General features: G+C 44.4%; 1 protein-coding gene across 4 annotated transcripts in view; it reads right to left on the bottom strand.

Annotated features, from left to right (window-relative positions):
• Positions 1-16,720, bottom strand: part of BLVRA (biliverdin reductase A) — a 29,176-nt gene that overhangs the window by 11,926 nt on the left and 530 nt on the right. The window contains exons 1-6 of one of the 4 annotated variants that reach the window (XM_079947639.1): positions 16,426-16,557; positions 6,570-6,693; positions 6,204-6,332; positions 4,903-5,029; positions 4,197-4,316; positions 2,561-2,658 (exon numbers count right to left, since the gene is read on the bottom strand). In XM_079947639.1, the coding sequence (XP_079803765.1) occupies positions 2,561-2,658; positions 4,197-4,316; positions 4,903-5,021 (337 nt within the window). In that variant the 5' untranslated portion in view covers positions 5,022-5,029; positions 6,204-6,332; positions 6,570-6,693; positions 16,426-16,557. Of the gene's footprint in view, positions 1-2,560; positions 2,659-4,196; positions 4,317-4,902; positions 5,030-6,203; positions 6,333-6,415; positions 6,694-16,425; positions 16,561-16,720 lie in introns of those variants that run through there. The other 3 variants (XM_079947638.1, XM_079947641.1, XM_079947640.1) reach the window with 3 other exon arrangements.

The raw sequence follows: 16,720 nt of genomic DNA, 5'->3' as shown, positions 1-16,720 counted from the left end.
CCACTCTGAGACAAATCAAGAAAAATTGCGACCAACACTCTCCCCCAACAAGCGCAGTGAGGTCAAAACACACACACGCAGAGAGAGAACTGGCCTAAAGTTGCAGAGCGCTGGAAGTCGCAGGGGCGCTGGGGGAGTGAACGGGAAGCAAGAGAAGGAGAAGGAGCCCTCACACACACAGAGACACACAGAGTGTCAATTCTAAAGTCGCAGGGGCGCAGGGAGAGCGCGGGGCGCAGGAAGAGTGAAGGGGAAGCACACACACACACAGCTCCTACAGTGGCTAATCCAAAATCGGACAGCAAAAAACTGCAGGCAGGGACAGAGAGCACGGGGTTGTTTTAAAGCAGCCAACCCCGCTCTGCTTCTCTCCCTCCTCCCCAGCTCCGCTAGCTGACAGGAGCCGCTTACACCCGCTTTGCTGTTTCAAAGCGAGCCACGGACTGCTCACGACTGCAGCAGATTCCCCTGCCATCTGTAGGCATTCGCTCCATAACACGCACAGACATTTCCCCTTACTTTCTAGGAGAAAAAAACTGCCTGTTATGGAGCAAAATTTACGGTATTTTGTGTTCTCATGTTTTATTTTTATGTTGTAAACCACCCTTTGATCTTCAGATGAAGGGTGGTATACAAATTTAATAAATAATAAAAATAAGTAACAAAAGAGAATGAACTAAGGAATTTCCCCCTGCTTTTTTTTCTAGGAAAGGTGAAATCAGTGGCAACCCAAGACATTTTGCAGCCTTATATGAAGTACAAGGTGGCTGCTACACCCCCTCCTCCAAATTCCACATGCAGTACCTTACTGCAATGGGATAGCATCCTCTGTTGGAGAAGGCTAGCTTTTTTGAGGGGAGGGGGTGGTCAGGACAGGCCATGTGGTGCACAAAACTCATCAGCATCTATATTGTGTTTTTAATATTTGATTGGGAACCACCCAGAGTGGCTGGGGAAACCCAGCCAGATGGGCGGGGTATAAATAATAAATTATCTTAATTATCTTATGTGAAGCCAGTAGGTGTGGTCATCAGGGGATTTGGGCTGGGTGTTCACCGGTATGTGGATGATACTCAGCTCTACTTCTCATTTAAATTGGAACCATTGAAGGCAGTGAACATCTTGAAGGCCGTTGAAGGATGGATGGCAGCTAACAGATTTAGGTTGAATCCCGACAAGACAGAAATACTGTTTCTGGGGAACAGGAGGTGGTGGGCAGGTGTGAGGTACTTTGTTGTCCTGAATGCAGTAACTGTGCCTCTGAAGGACCAGGTGTGCACAGCCTGGGAGCCATTTTGGACTCACAGCTGTCTATGGAGGCACAGGTCCAGGGCAGCTGTCTACCAGCTCCATCTGGTACATCAGCTGAGACCCTACCTGCCGGCACAGTGTCTCACCAGAGTGGTACATGTGCTGGTTATCTCATGCTTGGACTACTGCTTGATCTACCTTTGAAGGTGACTCAGACAGTACAACAAATCCAGAATGCAGCTGCCAGACTGGTGACTGGGAGTGGCCGCTGGGACCATATACCACCATTCTGAAAGACCTAGATTGGCTCCCAGTACGTTTCTGAGCACAATTCGAATTGTTGGTGCTGACCTTTAAAGCCCTAAATGGCCTCATCCCTATATACCTGAAGGAGCGTCTCCACCTCCATCGTTCAGCCCAGAAACTGAGATCCAGCACAGAGGCCCTTCTGGCGGTTCCCTCATTGTGAGAAGTGAAGCTACAGGGAACCAGGCAGAGGGCCTTCTTGGTAGTGGCACCCACCTTGTGGAATGACCTCACATCAGATGTCAAGGAGATAAAGAACTACACATCTTTAAGAAGACATCTGAAGGCAGTCCTGCATAGGGAAGCCTTTTGATGTGTAATGTTTTGTTATGTTTTTATATATGTTGAAAGCCTCCCAGAATGACTGGGGAAACCCAGTCAGATGCGCGGGGTACTACTATTACTGTTGTTATTAGTAGTACAGTAGTAGTGGTAGTAGTAGTAGTAGTAGTAGTATATTCTCCTACAGAAGGGAACACTGAAGAAACATTGAGAGAGGTGCTGCCATTGCCTCTCAACATCTGTTGCCTGAGGCAGTTGCCTCATTTTGCCTAATGGTAGGGTTGGACCCCAGGTGACACATACTTTATACCTTTCTTAGAAATTGAAGCACTAAAGTGGTTGTCTCTGTCCAAGAGCACAAACTTCTTGCAGCACAGCACAGTGTTCCATAGTTTTCCATTTTGTACCGCACCTGTTCCTCATCTGAGATGTCCCCCCCCTTTCTGTTAATTTGGAGGGAACAGGGCAGAGTTCCTTTGTCTCTAATAATTTAGAAGAAAGGAGAACTTTGACATATATAATTTCTCCCATTGTGATGCTGCAGTAGTAAAAGAAGCAGAAGCAGTACTTGTCAAATTCTTCTTTCTGCATAAGGATCCATACAGGACAGGATACCTTTGCAACTGTGCTGCCCTGCGACACACACTTTAAATTACAAAGGGGCAGAGCCATGGTGCCACACACTGTTTTAAACAAGCACAGCCTTGGTTTTGCATAATACCTTTCTGTTCTGCCAACTCCCACAGCTCATGTGCTTCCTTTGCAGACAGCGCCAAAGGGTACTCAACAAGGACATGTTTCCCAGCCTCCAGGAACATCCTTACAAAGGAGAAAATGATATGTGTTACACTTACGCATCTTGCACTTTCAGAAGCTCAGAGCACCTTCCTAGGTGTTTTCCAAATTAATCCCTGCAGCAGGGTCGATAAAAATAAATGATTTAAAAAATAATTTTTAAAAATCAAAATTTTAAAATAAAATGCTTTTGGAGGGGGAATCTTTTTAAAGATAGTTTTCTATTTAAGTTACATCATAGTCCAAAGGCTATTCATCAGGAAATAAGGATTTGTTGTAAGTTTTTCATGTGTGCTAAAACTCAGTCTGTGGTTTTTTTTTTAAAAAAAGTTTAACTACATCAGTTAACAAACATGGATACATATGCTATAATGTTATTGTTTTAGTTAAATAAATTGTTTAAATTGTTATTAAGGAAATGATTATTTTTCTCCTTCCAATAAAGTACAGCAGAAAAGTTGTCCAAATATAAACAGTTAACTTATTAAACCTCACAATAATTTCATAATTATCTGTCTATGTATTTCTAATAGTATAACCAAATCAGTCATTTTGAATATAACTGTAAAAACTACTCTGAAAATTTATTATTCCAAAAATGAAACCTTCATCTGGTTGTAAATATTAATTATACTAGCAAGAATGAGTCTTTCTGTAAAAAGAAAGATTTAAATCAAGTCTTACTGAATAGTGATTTAAATCAAATCCACCCTGCCCAGCAGCCGTCCAAACTACAATTCTCATTGTTCTTTTGGTGCAGCAATTACAGTTGCAGCCAAAGTCAAACTAGTTTCCAGTTTGACGCAAGCTTTCATGGATATCAGAAGCATTTCTAGGCGCTAAGTACAATTTTCTCCATACCTTTTTACATTCTAGCATCCATACAAGCACTTCGCATAAACTGCGCATTTATACTGTTGCCTTTCTAGATGAAACACACACATTAAGTGGCGACCAGGAAAGAGCCAAGGCTCAGGGGGAGCCAGAGAGCAGTGCTAGAACAGCTGCTTTGCATGCAGAAGTTCCCAAGTTCAATCCCTGACGTCTCCAGGAAGAGCTGGGAAGAGAATCATAGTACTGTAGAGGTGGAAGGGTTCCTAAGAGTCACCGAGAGCAACTCCCTGCGATGCAGGAACCTTAGCTAAAGCATCCCTGGCAGATGGCCATCTGACCTCTGCTTAAAAACCTCCAGTGAGGAAGGGAATCCGTTCCACTGTCAAATGGCTTTTACCGCCATATAGTTCTTCTTGATGTTTTCTGTCTGAAATTCTGAAGAGCCACTGCCGGTCAGTGTGGACAAAGCTGAGCTTGATAGACCAATGGTCTAACCTGGTGTAAGGCTGTTTCCTATGTTCCTATCCCACCCACGTTTTTGGAAGGTAAGAAAATGTACTGCTTAAACTCGCATGAACCATCGTCAACTGATGAGAAGGATAATGCCTAAATAGCAACTGTAAAGTGAGAGTTTTGCTGAAAGTCATTCTGGTCAACATACTCTCTGGAATAACGGGGAACCGACATTCTAAAGTCGTTTTTATACTAGGGAATTGGGAAGGCAATACCTGACAGTTTCACTGTGGTTCTGGTTATCTGTACAGACGATGGCAGCGGCGACCTCCTTGCTGTCCACAGCTTCTTGTAGACTTATCTGCTTGACTTTCTGAACATCACCTAGAGGTCTCCTAGTTTTAGCAGAAACAAAAATGAATGAGAACATACCTACCATGAACAGCACTTATGTGGCACAAAAGTGCAGAAGGAAGCAACAAAATTGCTTTTGAAGCTTTTTACTTAATTAAAATGTCACAACAATAATAAAAAGCATAATAAAAACAGATGATAGATCCAGTTCCATGCCAGAAACTTAAAAAGATGATAGAATTAGGATGTTTTCATCTGGTGCCTGAAAGAAAACAGTGTTGGAGCCAGATAAGTAAATGGGCACCACAACCAAAAAGGCATTCTCTCCAGTTATCACTCATTTTACCTCTGACAAAAAGGGAATACTGAAAAGAGCCCCCGTGGGAGACAACTTGAGATGTACAGCACTCTAAATCTTGGGATCCTGGCTCATTAGAATATTAAGTTCCTACTCAGCATTTGAAGAAGTAGATTATTACCTATGAGACATCATGCCCATTTTTCGAAAAAATAAAAAAGGCTTATCAAAAGTTAGCTTCAAGGTGCCATCAAGCATAATTGTTTTTACAAGGTATAAGTTAGTCTCATTAGACTTTTTTTCTTAAGCCACATAATGAAGCCTCTCACCTAGACACAAAGCCCAACAGTCTGAGATGCTCAGCAGGACTGGAAGGCAAAGGATTCAGCAGGTCCCTGATCCGCACAGATCCTGCAATCCCAATTCCAACGACCACAGTCCCAAACATGGTAAATCCTTCATGAAAGAGGGAGGGGTGGGCGAAGAAAAAGAAAGGTTACTAGAAGCTTGTTTCTCTCCCCATTATGCTTTACGCTATCACAGAATTGCTGCTAGCATTTCCTATACAGATGGTCTAATTGTTTAAAGAGCTGCATTCTTTCAACCCTAGCAAAGTTAATTGCACAGGATACTTCAATACTGAAAGTGCACAGAGGGACAACAAATCTATGGCTACAAGAGCTGGACATTAGATTGTGATATTTAATTTATGCATTTAAAAAAACAGCATTGTGATGCCGGCATGTTTTGTGTTTAATGGCAAATTGCCGAGGCTCTTGTGTAAGTGATGCATTAATAAATAATAATAATAATAATAATAATAATAATAATAAACTTTAAACATCAGATACATAACTGTTGGCCAGAGAAGGGGAAGCTGCAGAGATTGCTGCTTTGCCTCTCCCTGCCAGGACGATCCTTCTGCTCCAACTGACAGCTGCCCTGGGATGCCAGCGTCAAGGGACAAAAGGCCAGAGGCTTGCCTTCTAGTAAGGGTGTTTAGCACTGTTTCCTCAGTTAAATGTTTTGATTATAGCAGGATTGTGCCCAATATGTTCTCTTAGATTAAAGGCTGGCCCAAGACATTTTGACACCTAAGGCAAACCACAAAATAGTGCCCCCCCCAACCAGGTAAGAAGGAGTGAGAGAAGATCTGCATCAGGAACAAGGGGGGGGGGGAATCGAATCAAACTTACTCAATGGCTGAGCTGGGAATCAAAGATCGTCGTGGGGGAAGGAAGAGGTCCACTCTGGATCATGCTGGGCAGATGGAGACCCATGGGGCTCCCCCCACCATTTCTTCCCTAGGGGTGGGAAGAGACCAGCAGCACTGTCTATGTGCTAAGAGGCCTCTGTGGAGGAGGCCTGGGGTCGGGGCTGAGGAGGTGGCATATCCAGCCTCCAAGGAATGCTCTGCAGCTGCAGTTACTACTGCAGTGGTGGGCAATGCATTCCTTGGAGGGCAGATATGCTTCCCCTGTGGATCCTGCCACCAGAGATAGTTGCCTCACCTTGCCTCATGGATGGGCCAGCCCTGCTCTCACAGACTCTCAATCCTGTTCAATTAGCAAGGCCTACAAAGTACATTTCCCCTTATAATTTAGGAAGCCTTTCCTTTCCAACAACTTACTTGTAACGTCAACCAATAAGACAACTTCTTTTCAGTTTAATTTGCCAGTTGCCTCCTCAAGCAGACATGTATCAATGGCTCTCTGTGCTCTTCACTTCCTCAGTTTGTCTTGTTGTTGCCTGGCTCGTTCTGCCAAGACAGAAGAGTGCTTTGGGTATAACATCAGGTGCAAATGTGCAATGAAAACGGCTGTGAGATGGGCAGCTGCTCACACAATATGAAGAGTTTCAATTCCTGTAATCATTGCCTGCACTTGCCCTCTGTAACATTCCAGCTGTTCAGCCAACCCAGCAGCAAATGGCAGGAGGAGAGAGGGCAGCCAGGAGGGCAAGCAGTCAGAAGCCAGGGATGGAACTGGGTACATACCTGGGGAGGGGGAGTAAAGTCCTTCACCTGGGTCTGCGCAAAAAGAACACGAGAGGATGCAGGTAGCAGCATTTAGGACGATGCCTCAGCTTTACAAAGAATTCACTACTTCTTTCTGCCTTTTCTTTATAATAGAGATAAGGCATATGCACTTTTGACTACTCAAGATAAGCATGAGGGTGAGACCAACCACAAGTTATCTATCAAAAACAGGAACGGGGTCAAAGCGGAGTAGTGAAGGAGCATTCCTGGATCAAACTGAAACTAGATATGTTGCCCTCTTCCAGGGGGGTGTGCCCAATTTCCTCTCCCCTTTTTAAAAGATAGCTTTTTCACACCAACAAAAAACCCTATCCCACTTTTTCTTTTAAACTCTTGAATTCTGGTCCTCTGGTAAATTGCTATTTGTTTTTATTCCAACCAACAACACAACATTTTGGAGAGAGTCTAGGCTACTATTGCACGAATCAGATTGGGCACTTCAACAGTGCACAGAAGACAGTGCCTTTGGGGGCAGGGAGTGTTCTTGGGGTGGTGGCCAGCATCATTTTTTGCACTGAGCACCCCAAGGTCAGAGGAAGCAAGAAGAGTTCTCCCCTATTCCAGGTTCAAGTGGAAGACTGAGGATGTCTTGCCAGAACAACCCTTTCCCTTTCCAAAATAAAAATTAGATGAGTGATCCTTGCCTGGATTCCTGGAGGCTATGATATCAAGTGTTCTACATCTTAATCCAAAATGCCACCAGAGGGAACTCTTGCAATCTCAAATAGCTATTTAGGCAAAAGCTTCTCATTCCTTGGCTTATATAAAACACAAGAAAGGACATTATAACACTGTTACTGTCCTTCCCTGTAATGAAAAGCAAAACAAAACAAAGAAACCACATTTTTTAATATCTAGGCCCCAGGCTGATGAGGGAACAAACATTCATATTTCTCAATGCCACTTAGCTGTGTTTATATTACACAGGTCATTTTGGAGACAGGATACTGGGTGGAGCAGTTACTTTCACCCTGAGGTCCTGGTGGTGGTGAGATGCTGTGAAAATTCATCAATGCATCAAGGAAGAAATGCTGTTGGAAACAACCCCTAATTAAGCCCCACTGAAACCAATGGAACTTGCTTTTTATGTATATGAAGGATCAGGGTCTCACACAACATGAAGACCACTGTCGGTTGTCCTTTCCCTTCTCTCCCCCACTCCAATACCTCCAACCACAGGTCTATTCATCCAGGTAAACTTCCTGAAAGCTATCTCTGAGTTGGATATGGACTCAAAGTCTAGCCCTCCCTCCTATGCAGGCCAGCCCAAGAAGCTGTTTTGACAAAATGGCTCCCCTCCCACCCATTCCAAAGTGTAGAAGCCAACAGGAGCAGCAGTTGAATCCAGCGCTGGTCAGCATCCTCTACAACACCATTGTAACATTAAATTAAAAAGGCATGCACAAAGTTAAATATCTGGATAGCTGAGCTGGGATAATAACTCTGAGAACTTAAAGAAGAGAAGTCACTTGATACAGGGACAGGCCACTGGCCTATTCCTTTCTCTTTTTTAATGGTGACACAGACCATTCATAACATAAGAATATTCTACACAACTGTGAGCAGGGCAGTGGGGTGGGGGAAGCGAAGACAAGCTACAACAATAAGTATAACATTGTTCATGGCTTCTGCTCAGGCTGCACAGAAAAAGCATTTTGGTTCCTGAAATTCAATCTGATTGTGCAGATAAAATATAACTGATAGAATTCTACAGGAAGTGGTCTTGGCCATCAACCGCTGTGTTTTCCTCTCCATTCCATCCTGTTCACCTATGGGTGGGGAACCTGTAGCCCTCAAGATGTTGCTGAACTACAACTTCCATAATCCCTGACTACTGGCCTCTTCAGTTGCAGATGACAGGAGCTGGAAGCCATCAACATCTGGATGGCCACAGATTCCCTGTCCCTAACCCATGTTCAGAGGCTGGGTGACCAGATGCAATGGAGGTCAGGGCTTCTTTCTTAGGTGCAAAGAGAAGGAAATGTTGGCAGGTGCAATCTTGCCATGTATTTGGGAGAAGATAGGAGCTGGGGAACTTGGGGTCAAAGTTAGACCTCAGGCTCACTGGGTGACCTTGGACCAAGCCCACTGTCTCAGCCTAACCTACTTCACAGGATTACACTGTGGAGTGTGTACAGCCATGGATGCTGTCATAAGTACCTTGGAGGAAGACCAGTGCAAAAGATAAAGTAAACTTAAAATGAATAAAAATAGCAGTAGCCAACACTTTCTCCTTTACATAATTCTTCAAAGTATGGACACCCTTAGCACCCTTTCCCAACACACAATACTCTGCAAAAGCTTAACCAGAGGGCTGAATAACTAAGCCCATCAGACCATTTGGCAAACAGGATATTACTGCAGTAACCTATCTGGGGTTGTATTATTTCAGAACAAGAGTGGGGGGGGGGGGATGCATGATTCCTGTGTAAAAAAAACAAGCAGAAAACTTATCTGCAAGTAGATAAGCCAGATAATATTTCCAGGAGCAAAGTTGGCATATGTAACCAGGGCTTTTACAAGAACTCATCCCCTTGAGAAGTTCAGCTTTGAAAACATCTATTTAACTGTTCGCTTTTAGTAAGTGAAAACTACTTCAAAGATTTCCAAATACAGTGGTGCCCCGCAAGATGAATGCCTCGCAAGACGAAAAACCCGCTAGACGAAAGGGTTTTCCGTTTTTCGAGGCGCTTCGCAAGACGAATTTCCCCATGGGCTTGCTTCGCAAGACGAAAACGTCTTGCAAGTCTTTTCCCTTCCCCCCCTTTTTCTAAGCCGCTAAGCCGCTAAGAGCCGCTTAGCCGCTAAGAGCGCTAAGCCGCTAATAGGGATGCTTCGCAAGACGAAAAAATTGCTAGACCAAGAGACTCGCGGAATGGATTATTTTCGTCTTGCGAGGCACCACTGTACTGGTCTCTTGCTTGTTAAAATGTTTAGACCATTAGTGCCTTTCGGAAGAATTTGTGGGCTAGCACCTTCTGCAGATGTATTTACAAGGCTTTAGTAACACTACACAACTTAATTTAAATTGTTGGCTTTAGCATCAGCAATACAATCTTTTCAAAACGTATTAGAAACTGAGAGTAGAATAATATTTATTAATCCACATCAAAGTCTCCTTAAAGATTGCAATCTGGAAGTACCCCAATATAGTTATTAATTTATGCTTTAGGAATATGATTTCAACTAACCCTGATTTGAACCTAATCAAGTTAAACTGGCTTTACTTTTCAACATGGAACTAAGGGTGGTGACCTTTAGCTTGGATAACCTGGCTGAACTTTTGCATTAAGATCCCCAAGTACAGTGGTGCCCCGCAAGACGAATGCCTCGCAAGACGGAAAACCCGCTAGACGAAAGGGTTTTCCGTTTTGGAGGTGCTTCGCTAGACGAATTTCCCATGGGCTTGCTTCGCAAGATGAAAATGTCTTGCGAGTTCCTGCGGGGTTTTTTTTTCTTCCTCCCCCTTTTTCTAAGCCGCTAAGCCGCTTATCAGCTGATCCGCTAAGCCGCTTATCAGCTGATCCGCTAAGCCGCTTATCAGCTGATCCGCTAAGCCGCTTATCAGCTGATCCGCTAAGCCGCTAATAGCGCTAATCCGCTAAGCCACTAATGGGCTTGCTTCGCAAGACGAAAAAACCGCAAGACGAAGAGACTCGCGGAACGGATTCTTTTCGTCTTGCGAGGCACCACTGTACTGCCTAGTGTATTTCCATATGCGTGCTGGTTTTGTTACCGTTCAAAAGCCTTATGATCACTACAAATTCATATATTTTATAGACTGCTACTCTGTTAACTATTTCATATCCCCCAACTTTAATTCACAAATATTTGTTTCAAATACAAGTTCAGGCTTGAACTAAATTAATGCTGAAGAAAATAGCTTCCAACTTCACTTTCTGCTACAGCAGAAAACCGTAGCCTTTTTAAAAAATGCAATGAACATTTATTGTACATATCTGCTGAGATGCACACATTTGTTTGTGTTGTTTTTAATAATTAGTTATCTCCACAGAATAGTTTTGGAAAAGCCCAGCCTCTCTCAAACTAGGGAATGACGGTGTAGCGTAGTCTATAGTTTTATGGTTGTTCTCTGGATCTGGTAGCCATTCATTCTACCAAAAGACAATTCTTTTGCGAGAGTGATCTATGGGAGCGTTATGGGAGTTTCCACCACAGAGTTGCCAACAAAGATAACACAGGTCTAAATTGGAGATCGGTTGCAGTCTGCTGCAGCAAGCTGAATGTTCAAGAACTAACTTCAGTCTTTTTCCAGTCTGAAAACTTGAAGCTGCAACTGAGTAGGAAGACGAAGGAAGATTTTCCACCGCCCCTGGGGCAGGGGAAATGTGGGGGGTGGGACGATTATACCAAAAACACACTAAACTATCCCCAAGCTCAGAATAACTTCTCCTTCCTTTAATTATGACCAATCACCTCTAAATAAATTATCTTAAATTAATTCATTTCTTCAAATAAAAATCCTACCTAGATCATCCCTTAATTATTACCAACCCAGTTCCTGCCTGCCCCAAATCCATTTTTCACTTAACCCTAAGTCCCCTCATTTCCATCTGTTCCTAGTTCCATATAAAGTAAAATTACACACTGTTGAACTTCCTCAAGTCTACTGTTTTTAACAGGAAGGGGCAAAGAGCTCCCCAGGACACATGCTCCCGTGGGATTAAGGTGGTTACATGGAACCCTTCTCCCTGGCATGCTTGCTTTCTATTTTCACCACCTGCCCCCTAAAGTGCCAGGGTTTAGCAAAGCTTTACCACCTCATTCAGCTGAATGCCTAAACTGACCCCCAGGATGCTGAATTCTGTACCAATCTGAATTTTTCATTGCTTGTCCATTTTGGTTCATCATGGTTGCTAGGTAATTCTATGAAAATGTTAATCTACAGACCTATTTCCATAGTTAATCTGTTCTAAATTGTTTTAAATTTAACTCCCCATTCTCTAGCAACTTTTAAATGGCATTTTACATGTGAGGGGGGAAACATGACATGACAAGATGACAAGAAGCATGACATGCAAGATGACACAAAACGTTTCTGTTTTTCTTCTTCTAAAGCTCAGTTGAAGGACCCCTCCCTCCTCCTCCCCCCATAGGGAATAGGCTACTTACCCTTTATGGTACTTACCCTTTATGGTACTGAGAGTTCCTAATCCTAGGAACAAATCAGATGTACTTAATTTTGGTAGTTTAGGTGTCTTACATTGGTCACAAAAAAACTTTCCCCCTCAACTATGGACTATGTGACCACAATGTGACTATGACCTCATAGGTGACAAGTCTGGTGCATCTTTGGAACACGATCTTCAATGCAACAAAAGGTGGTTTCTTGTCTGCTATACCTTGTGAGTCATTTAAAAAGATTCCAGGACGGGCTGTACTTGAAGCCGATATGATTGAAAGCCTTCACGTTGCCAACTCCAATTGTTCAGATAACAACTGTGAAATAGTTACAATACACCGAATGTTTAAATTCCTTTCTGCAGTATTAGAATGATTTGCCTTCAAGGGACAGATCACAGTAATGCAAGAGTTTCTTTATAAACATCCATGAAGGCTAGATGCTTGGGATTAAAGATCAAGAGTGAGTTTGTTTGGCAGGCCACACACTAGTGTTGAGCTTTTTTTAGGGAGTGTGCCGTATCGACTACCTTAAAAAGCACTGAAAAAACCGTGCTGCTGCAGAACTGTGTTCAGGAGTGTTCCGGCTGGAAAAAGCCCTTGCACACACAAAATACAATTTATATGCAATGCCACTATGAGCCACATATCCTAGCAGAGACACTTAGTATAAAAGGAACCCTGGGCATGCTTTTATATGAACGGATACAACTTGTCCTGAATCAATATGACTGTCCTTCTAGAGAAGTACTGTCCATATTTAGAGGCTCTCAGGCAGAGTTCTGCTCCACTCCTACAAAGCATACCTCAGCTATGGACCCTCAAATGACATTTTCTCTAAGTTACCGGTATATATTCCCAGCCCCAGCTTCTGCCATCTGAGGGACTTCAGAATTCAACCCCACAACCAAAAATGCCAGGCTTAAGCCACAAACTTGTACACTGGAACATCGGTAAAATTTGACTGTCCTGCAATTCGTGTCAGAGCTGGAAAACATAGCAACCATTGCCATGAACTGAAGAATGTGTTCATGGGAGCAGTTTGGAAAGGATGGCCAAAAACTATTTGGTGTTAGGTTGCAGCATGAGTCATTTTGACCCCTGCTGCAACTGCAGTCTGACGGAGTGTTGGTTCTCACATTACTTTTACTAATAGAAATACCAAGACCAGTGTCAGAAAACAGGTGTGCAAACATAATGCCAGGAGGGCCATAAGAGTGCCTCGTTTCCTTGCTGACAAACACACTGGGATTCCTGACACATGTAGGGAAAGGGAAATAAATAGATGAATCTGCTTTATATCAAGTCATGCCTTCTATAGAGCCCAATATTAGCAGGGCTGACTGAAGTCCAAAGATCTTTTCCAGCCCTTCTCCTTATACCCTTATAAACAAAAACATGGCAATCCAAGCAGTGTTTGAAATTAGCCAGGCACCAGGAGCATTTTGCACCTGGCTAGCAACCACTTGCGTCCAAGTGAACTTGCCTGGGCGCCAGGATAGCACCTGACGGCCCCACCACCTGGAGCTTCATGCCTGGGGATCATTGGGTCAGGACACTTTTCACACACTCATACAGCATCCTGTAAAATTCTATCAGATATATTTTATCTGCATAATCAAAATGAATTTCAGGAACAAAAAATGTTTTTTTCTGTGCAGCCTGAGCAGGAGCAGTCACCATTAAGAAAAAGAGGTTGGAATAGGCCAATATATACTGTGTGTAGATTATCCCTAGATCAAGTGACTTAACCTAGCTCAAAGTTGTCATCTGAACTAGCCAAATGTTTAACTGATTCTCAATCACAGTCTGTCAATCATTTGCAAAATAAGACTTAAGAGCTGTCTTGTCCCCAAATGGCAACTAGACATTCTGTTTTGGCAGCTGCAACCGTGGTTTAAGGAGCCATTTGGCACCTCACTTATATATCTGTTTATGTACACAGGGTAGGAAAGCTTGCGTATTGCAGAAACCCCTGGTGGGGGATCAGTGCATCTTTTTACACCCTTCACGTTGACATGAACATACAACAATTCCCACAGGACCCTGTAAATGGGAGCTGGATCACCCAGAGTAAAGAATAGAGGGCAGGTTTTGATCACATCATCACAATTTCAACCAAGTGCAGCTGTTTTATTTTCCCTCAAACAAACAAATGACAATCATTCTCTCATGACTGAGAGAAGGCAAAGATCTCGCAACTCAAGCCTCTGAGAATCAAGTCAGACCCATGCTGGAGTCTGTTTCTGGATCATATTATAGTCTTGCAGACTGATTTTTATACAGACGTAAGTGAGACCTGCAGCAAAGTGTTCCAGTACGGAAGTCGGTTCACCTTTTACGCAGTGGGAGGCACTGTGGCCAGACAGCCGGGTCTCAACAGTTCCCCAGCCAAACGGGTGGAGGGACGCTGCCTCTCCCCCACATCACTCCGGCCGCGACACCATTGCTGGGGGACAGCCCCAGACATTCAGCTAGCAGGGTGGGTGTGGCCACGGGCAATTTAATCGTGGCATGGCTGGCCGGCCCCCTTTCTCACCCCTTCGTCAAATCACCCAGCCCACCCACCCTCTTTTCATGCTTTGCTCATATGACCTTGCTATGGGCAATTGTCGGTCGCCATGTTGTTGAGGCTGGGTAGGAATTTTCTCCACTTGGCAAATTGGCACCGGCCATTTGGTTTTTGACTACCTAGTAGCAATCGTCACCACTTTGGTGAGTTTAGGCACTGGGTAAACCTTTGTTTGGTTGGAGGCTAGGTTGCTGCCTTCGCCTGCCCCTCCTCAGTAAGGGTATCCTGTTAAAGGGATCTAGGGTGTGAATCCTATCCGAAGTCTGGACGTGGGCTAGGGCCATGTCACAGCCCCTATGGGGACCCCCTATCTAATGTAAGTCATAGGGAACCCCTTATTGGTGGCTTGCCCTTCAGTGGACTCCCTGCAGATGGGCAGGATCAAGAAAGAGCCTGGCTTCACCCCAGTGCCTAAGCCAAACCACTCACATCTGTAAGCAATAAAGTTGTGGCCTATTTGAACCTGTTGTTCTCCTGGGAACTTTGTGCCTTGGGTGCTTTGGCATGCAGTGCTGCTTCTCAGGATCCTAGTCACTCTATGCCATTCCTACACCTGGTTCCAAACTGTCAATCAGCATTCCATGGCAGGGTACCTCTGCTTGTTCAGTTCTTAGTGGGGCTCTTTAGGTTTTTGTCTGCCCCTAACAATTTACTGTTCTCTTGCAAACCCACAGGTTCCTCCAAGCCAGCTTACACCTCCCTTTCGTGTGTGATGTGTGTGTGCTGGTTTATCTATAGAAGCAATGGCATTCACAGCTTGGAAGCAGAGGGCAGGATATAGCTCACCTTTATTAATTCCTGTATGTGTTCACTGGAAGGCTTTTCAGCATGAAAATCTGTTGTATTAAAAACACCTGCATCTACTTCAAACTGTGCTCCACACTTTTAGAAGTGCTTTAACAGCAGCTAACCTTTCATACCTGCAGAATACTTCTCATCGGACCTCAGAATTTTGAATTAAACTCCGCAATTGGAGTTTAAGTCACCCCCATTTTACACTTGGTTGAAATGACCTACAGCAGGCACCCCCAACTTGCGGCCTTCCAGATGTTTTGGCCTACAACTCCCATGATCCCTAGCTAACAGGGATGATGGGAATTGTGGTCCAAAACATCTGAAGGGCCGACGGTTGGGGATGCCTGACCTATAGGAAATAATTCAGCATCTGTAACTGAATTTTTGAGAGCTCAGCTCCTCTTAAAACCAAGTTGTAGATAGCCTGTCAAAGTTACAAAGTTTACTCACCTTAATATCTAAAGTGACACACTTTGCGCCATTTTTGTGTCCTTTCTTTACCCCCCCCCCCATTTACTCAAGGTGCACCCTTCAAATGTGCAGGGAATTTACTTGGTGCTTCTTTTAAACACTGCACATTGCTTCCCCTCTCCCCCCTCCCACTTTAAGGGCTTGTTGCCCTTTTAAAAATTGGCTTACAGGGTCCATAAACATAAAGCATTTGTCCTTTTCTAAATTGTTCAGAGAGCATATTTCAACAGCTGTAATAAAACACACAAGAGGACAGCATACTCAAAAAGCCCTCTCCCATTCCACTCTCCCCACACCATGACAGCAGTAAGCACTTTGAGGGAAGTATGGATGGGACCTAAGAAGAGCCTCCTGGATCAGGCCAACGGCTCCTCTAGTCCAACATCTTGTTCTCTGAGTGGCCAAGCGGATCCCTGCAGGAGACTTTTTGGAAGCCTTGCTGCCTCTGACTGCGGAGGCAGAGCAGAGCCATCTGGCCAGTAACTGCTGATAGCCCCCCTCTCTCCATGGATTTGTCTCATCCTTTTTTAAAGCCCTCCAAGTTGGAGGGAGTTCTGCAGTTTGCCTTTGTCCTGTTTGGGGAAGCACTGTCTTTTATCTTTCCTGAACCTTCCAGCATTCAGAATAACCAAAGTTACCACCAGCAGCTGAAAAACCCAAAGCGATACGGATATGGTACTTGCTAAGCAGGGATGACCCCCCACCTAGCACCATCCCAGCGGGCGGGGCATCCCAGAGTTCCCATCAACAATGGACCCCAAGCAACATTATCTCCTCCTTCCCCACTTTTAAAAATTCATTCCACATGAGAAAGAAGGGGTGGTTTGAGCTTACCCTTCTCTCCTCTCTCTTTCTGCAGATACTGCTTACACAACTCAACTGCCAGCTCCACTGTGTGGGGTGCAGTCACAAAACCTGCTTGACCTCCTGGCGCTGCTCGCAGCCGCTTGCCCAACTCCGGGGAAGCTCCCTCCTGCTGCCGCGAGGCGCCGCCTCCCTAATTGGAAATTCGGGGCGGCGGAGGCCAGAGGCGGGCATAGCAGGAAAAAGGCAGGGCGGAAAGAGACAGTGAAGCGGCGGCGGCGGCGGCGGGGAGGGGATAGGAAGGGCCAGCAGGCGCTGATCGGTG

Source organism: Podarcis cretensis, assembly GCF_951804945.1.
Source record: "Podarcis cretensis genome assembly, chromosome: 12".
In the NCBI taxonomy this organism is placed as follows: domain Eukaryota; kingdom Metazoa; phylum Chordata; class Lepidosauria; order Squamata; family Lacertidae; genus Podarcis; species Podarcis cretensis.
Note: the sequence above shows the minus strand (reverse complement) of the source record. Positions and strands in the feature narration are given on the sequence as shown.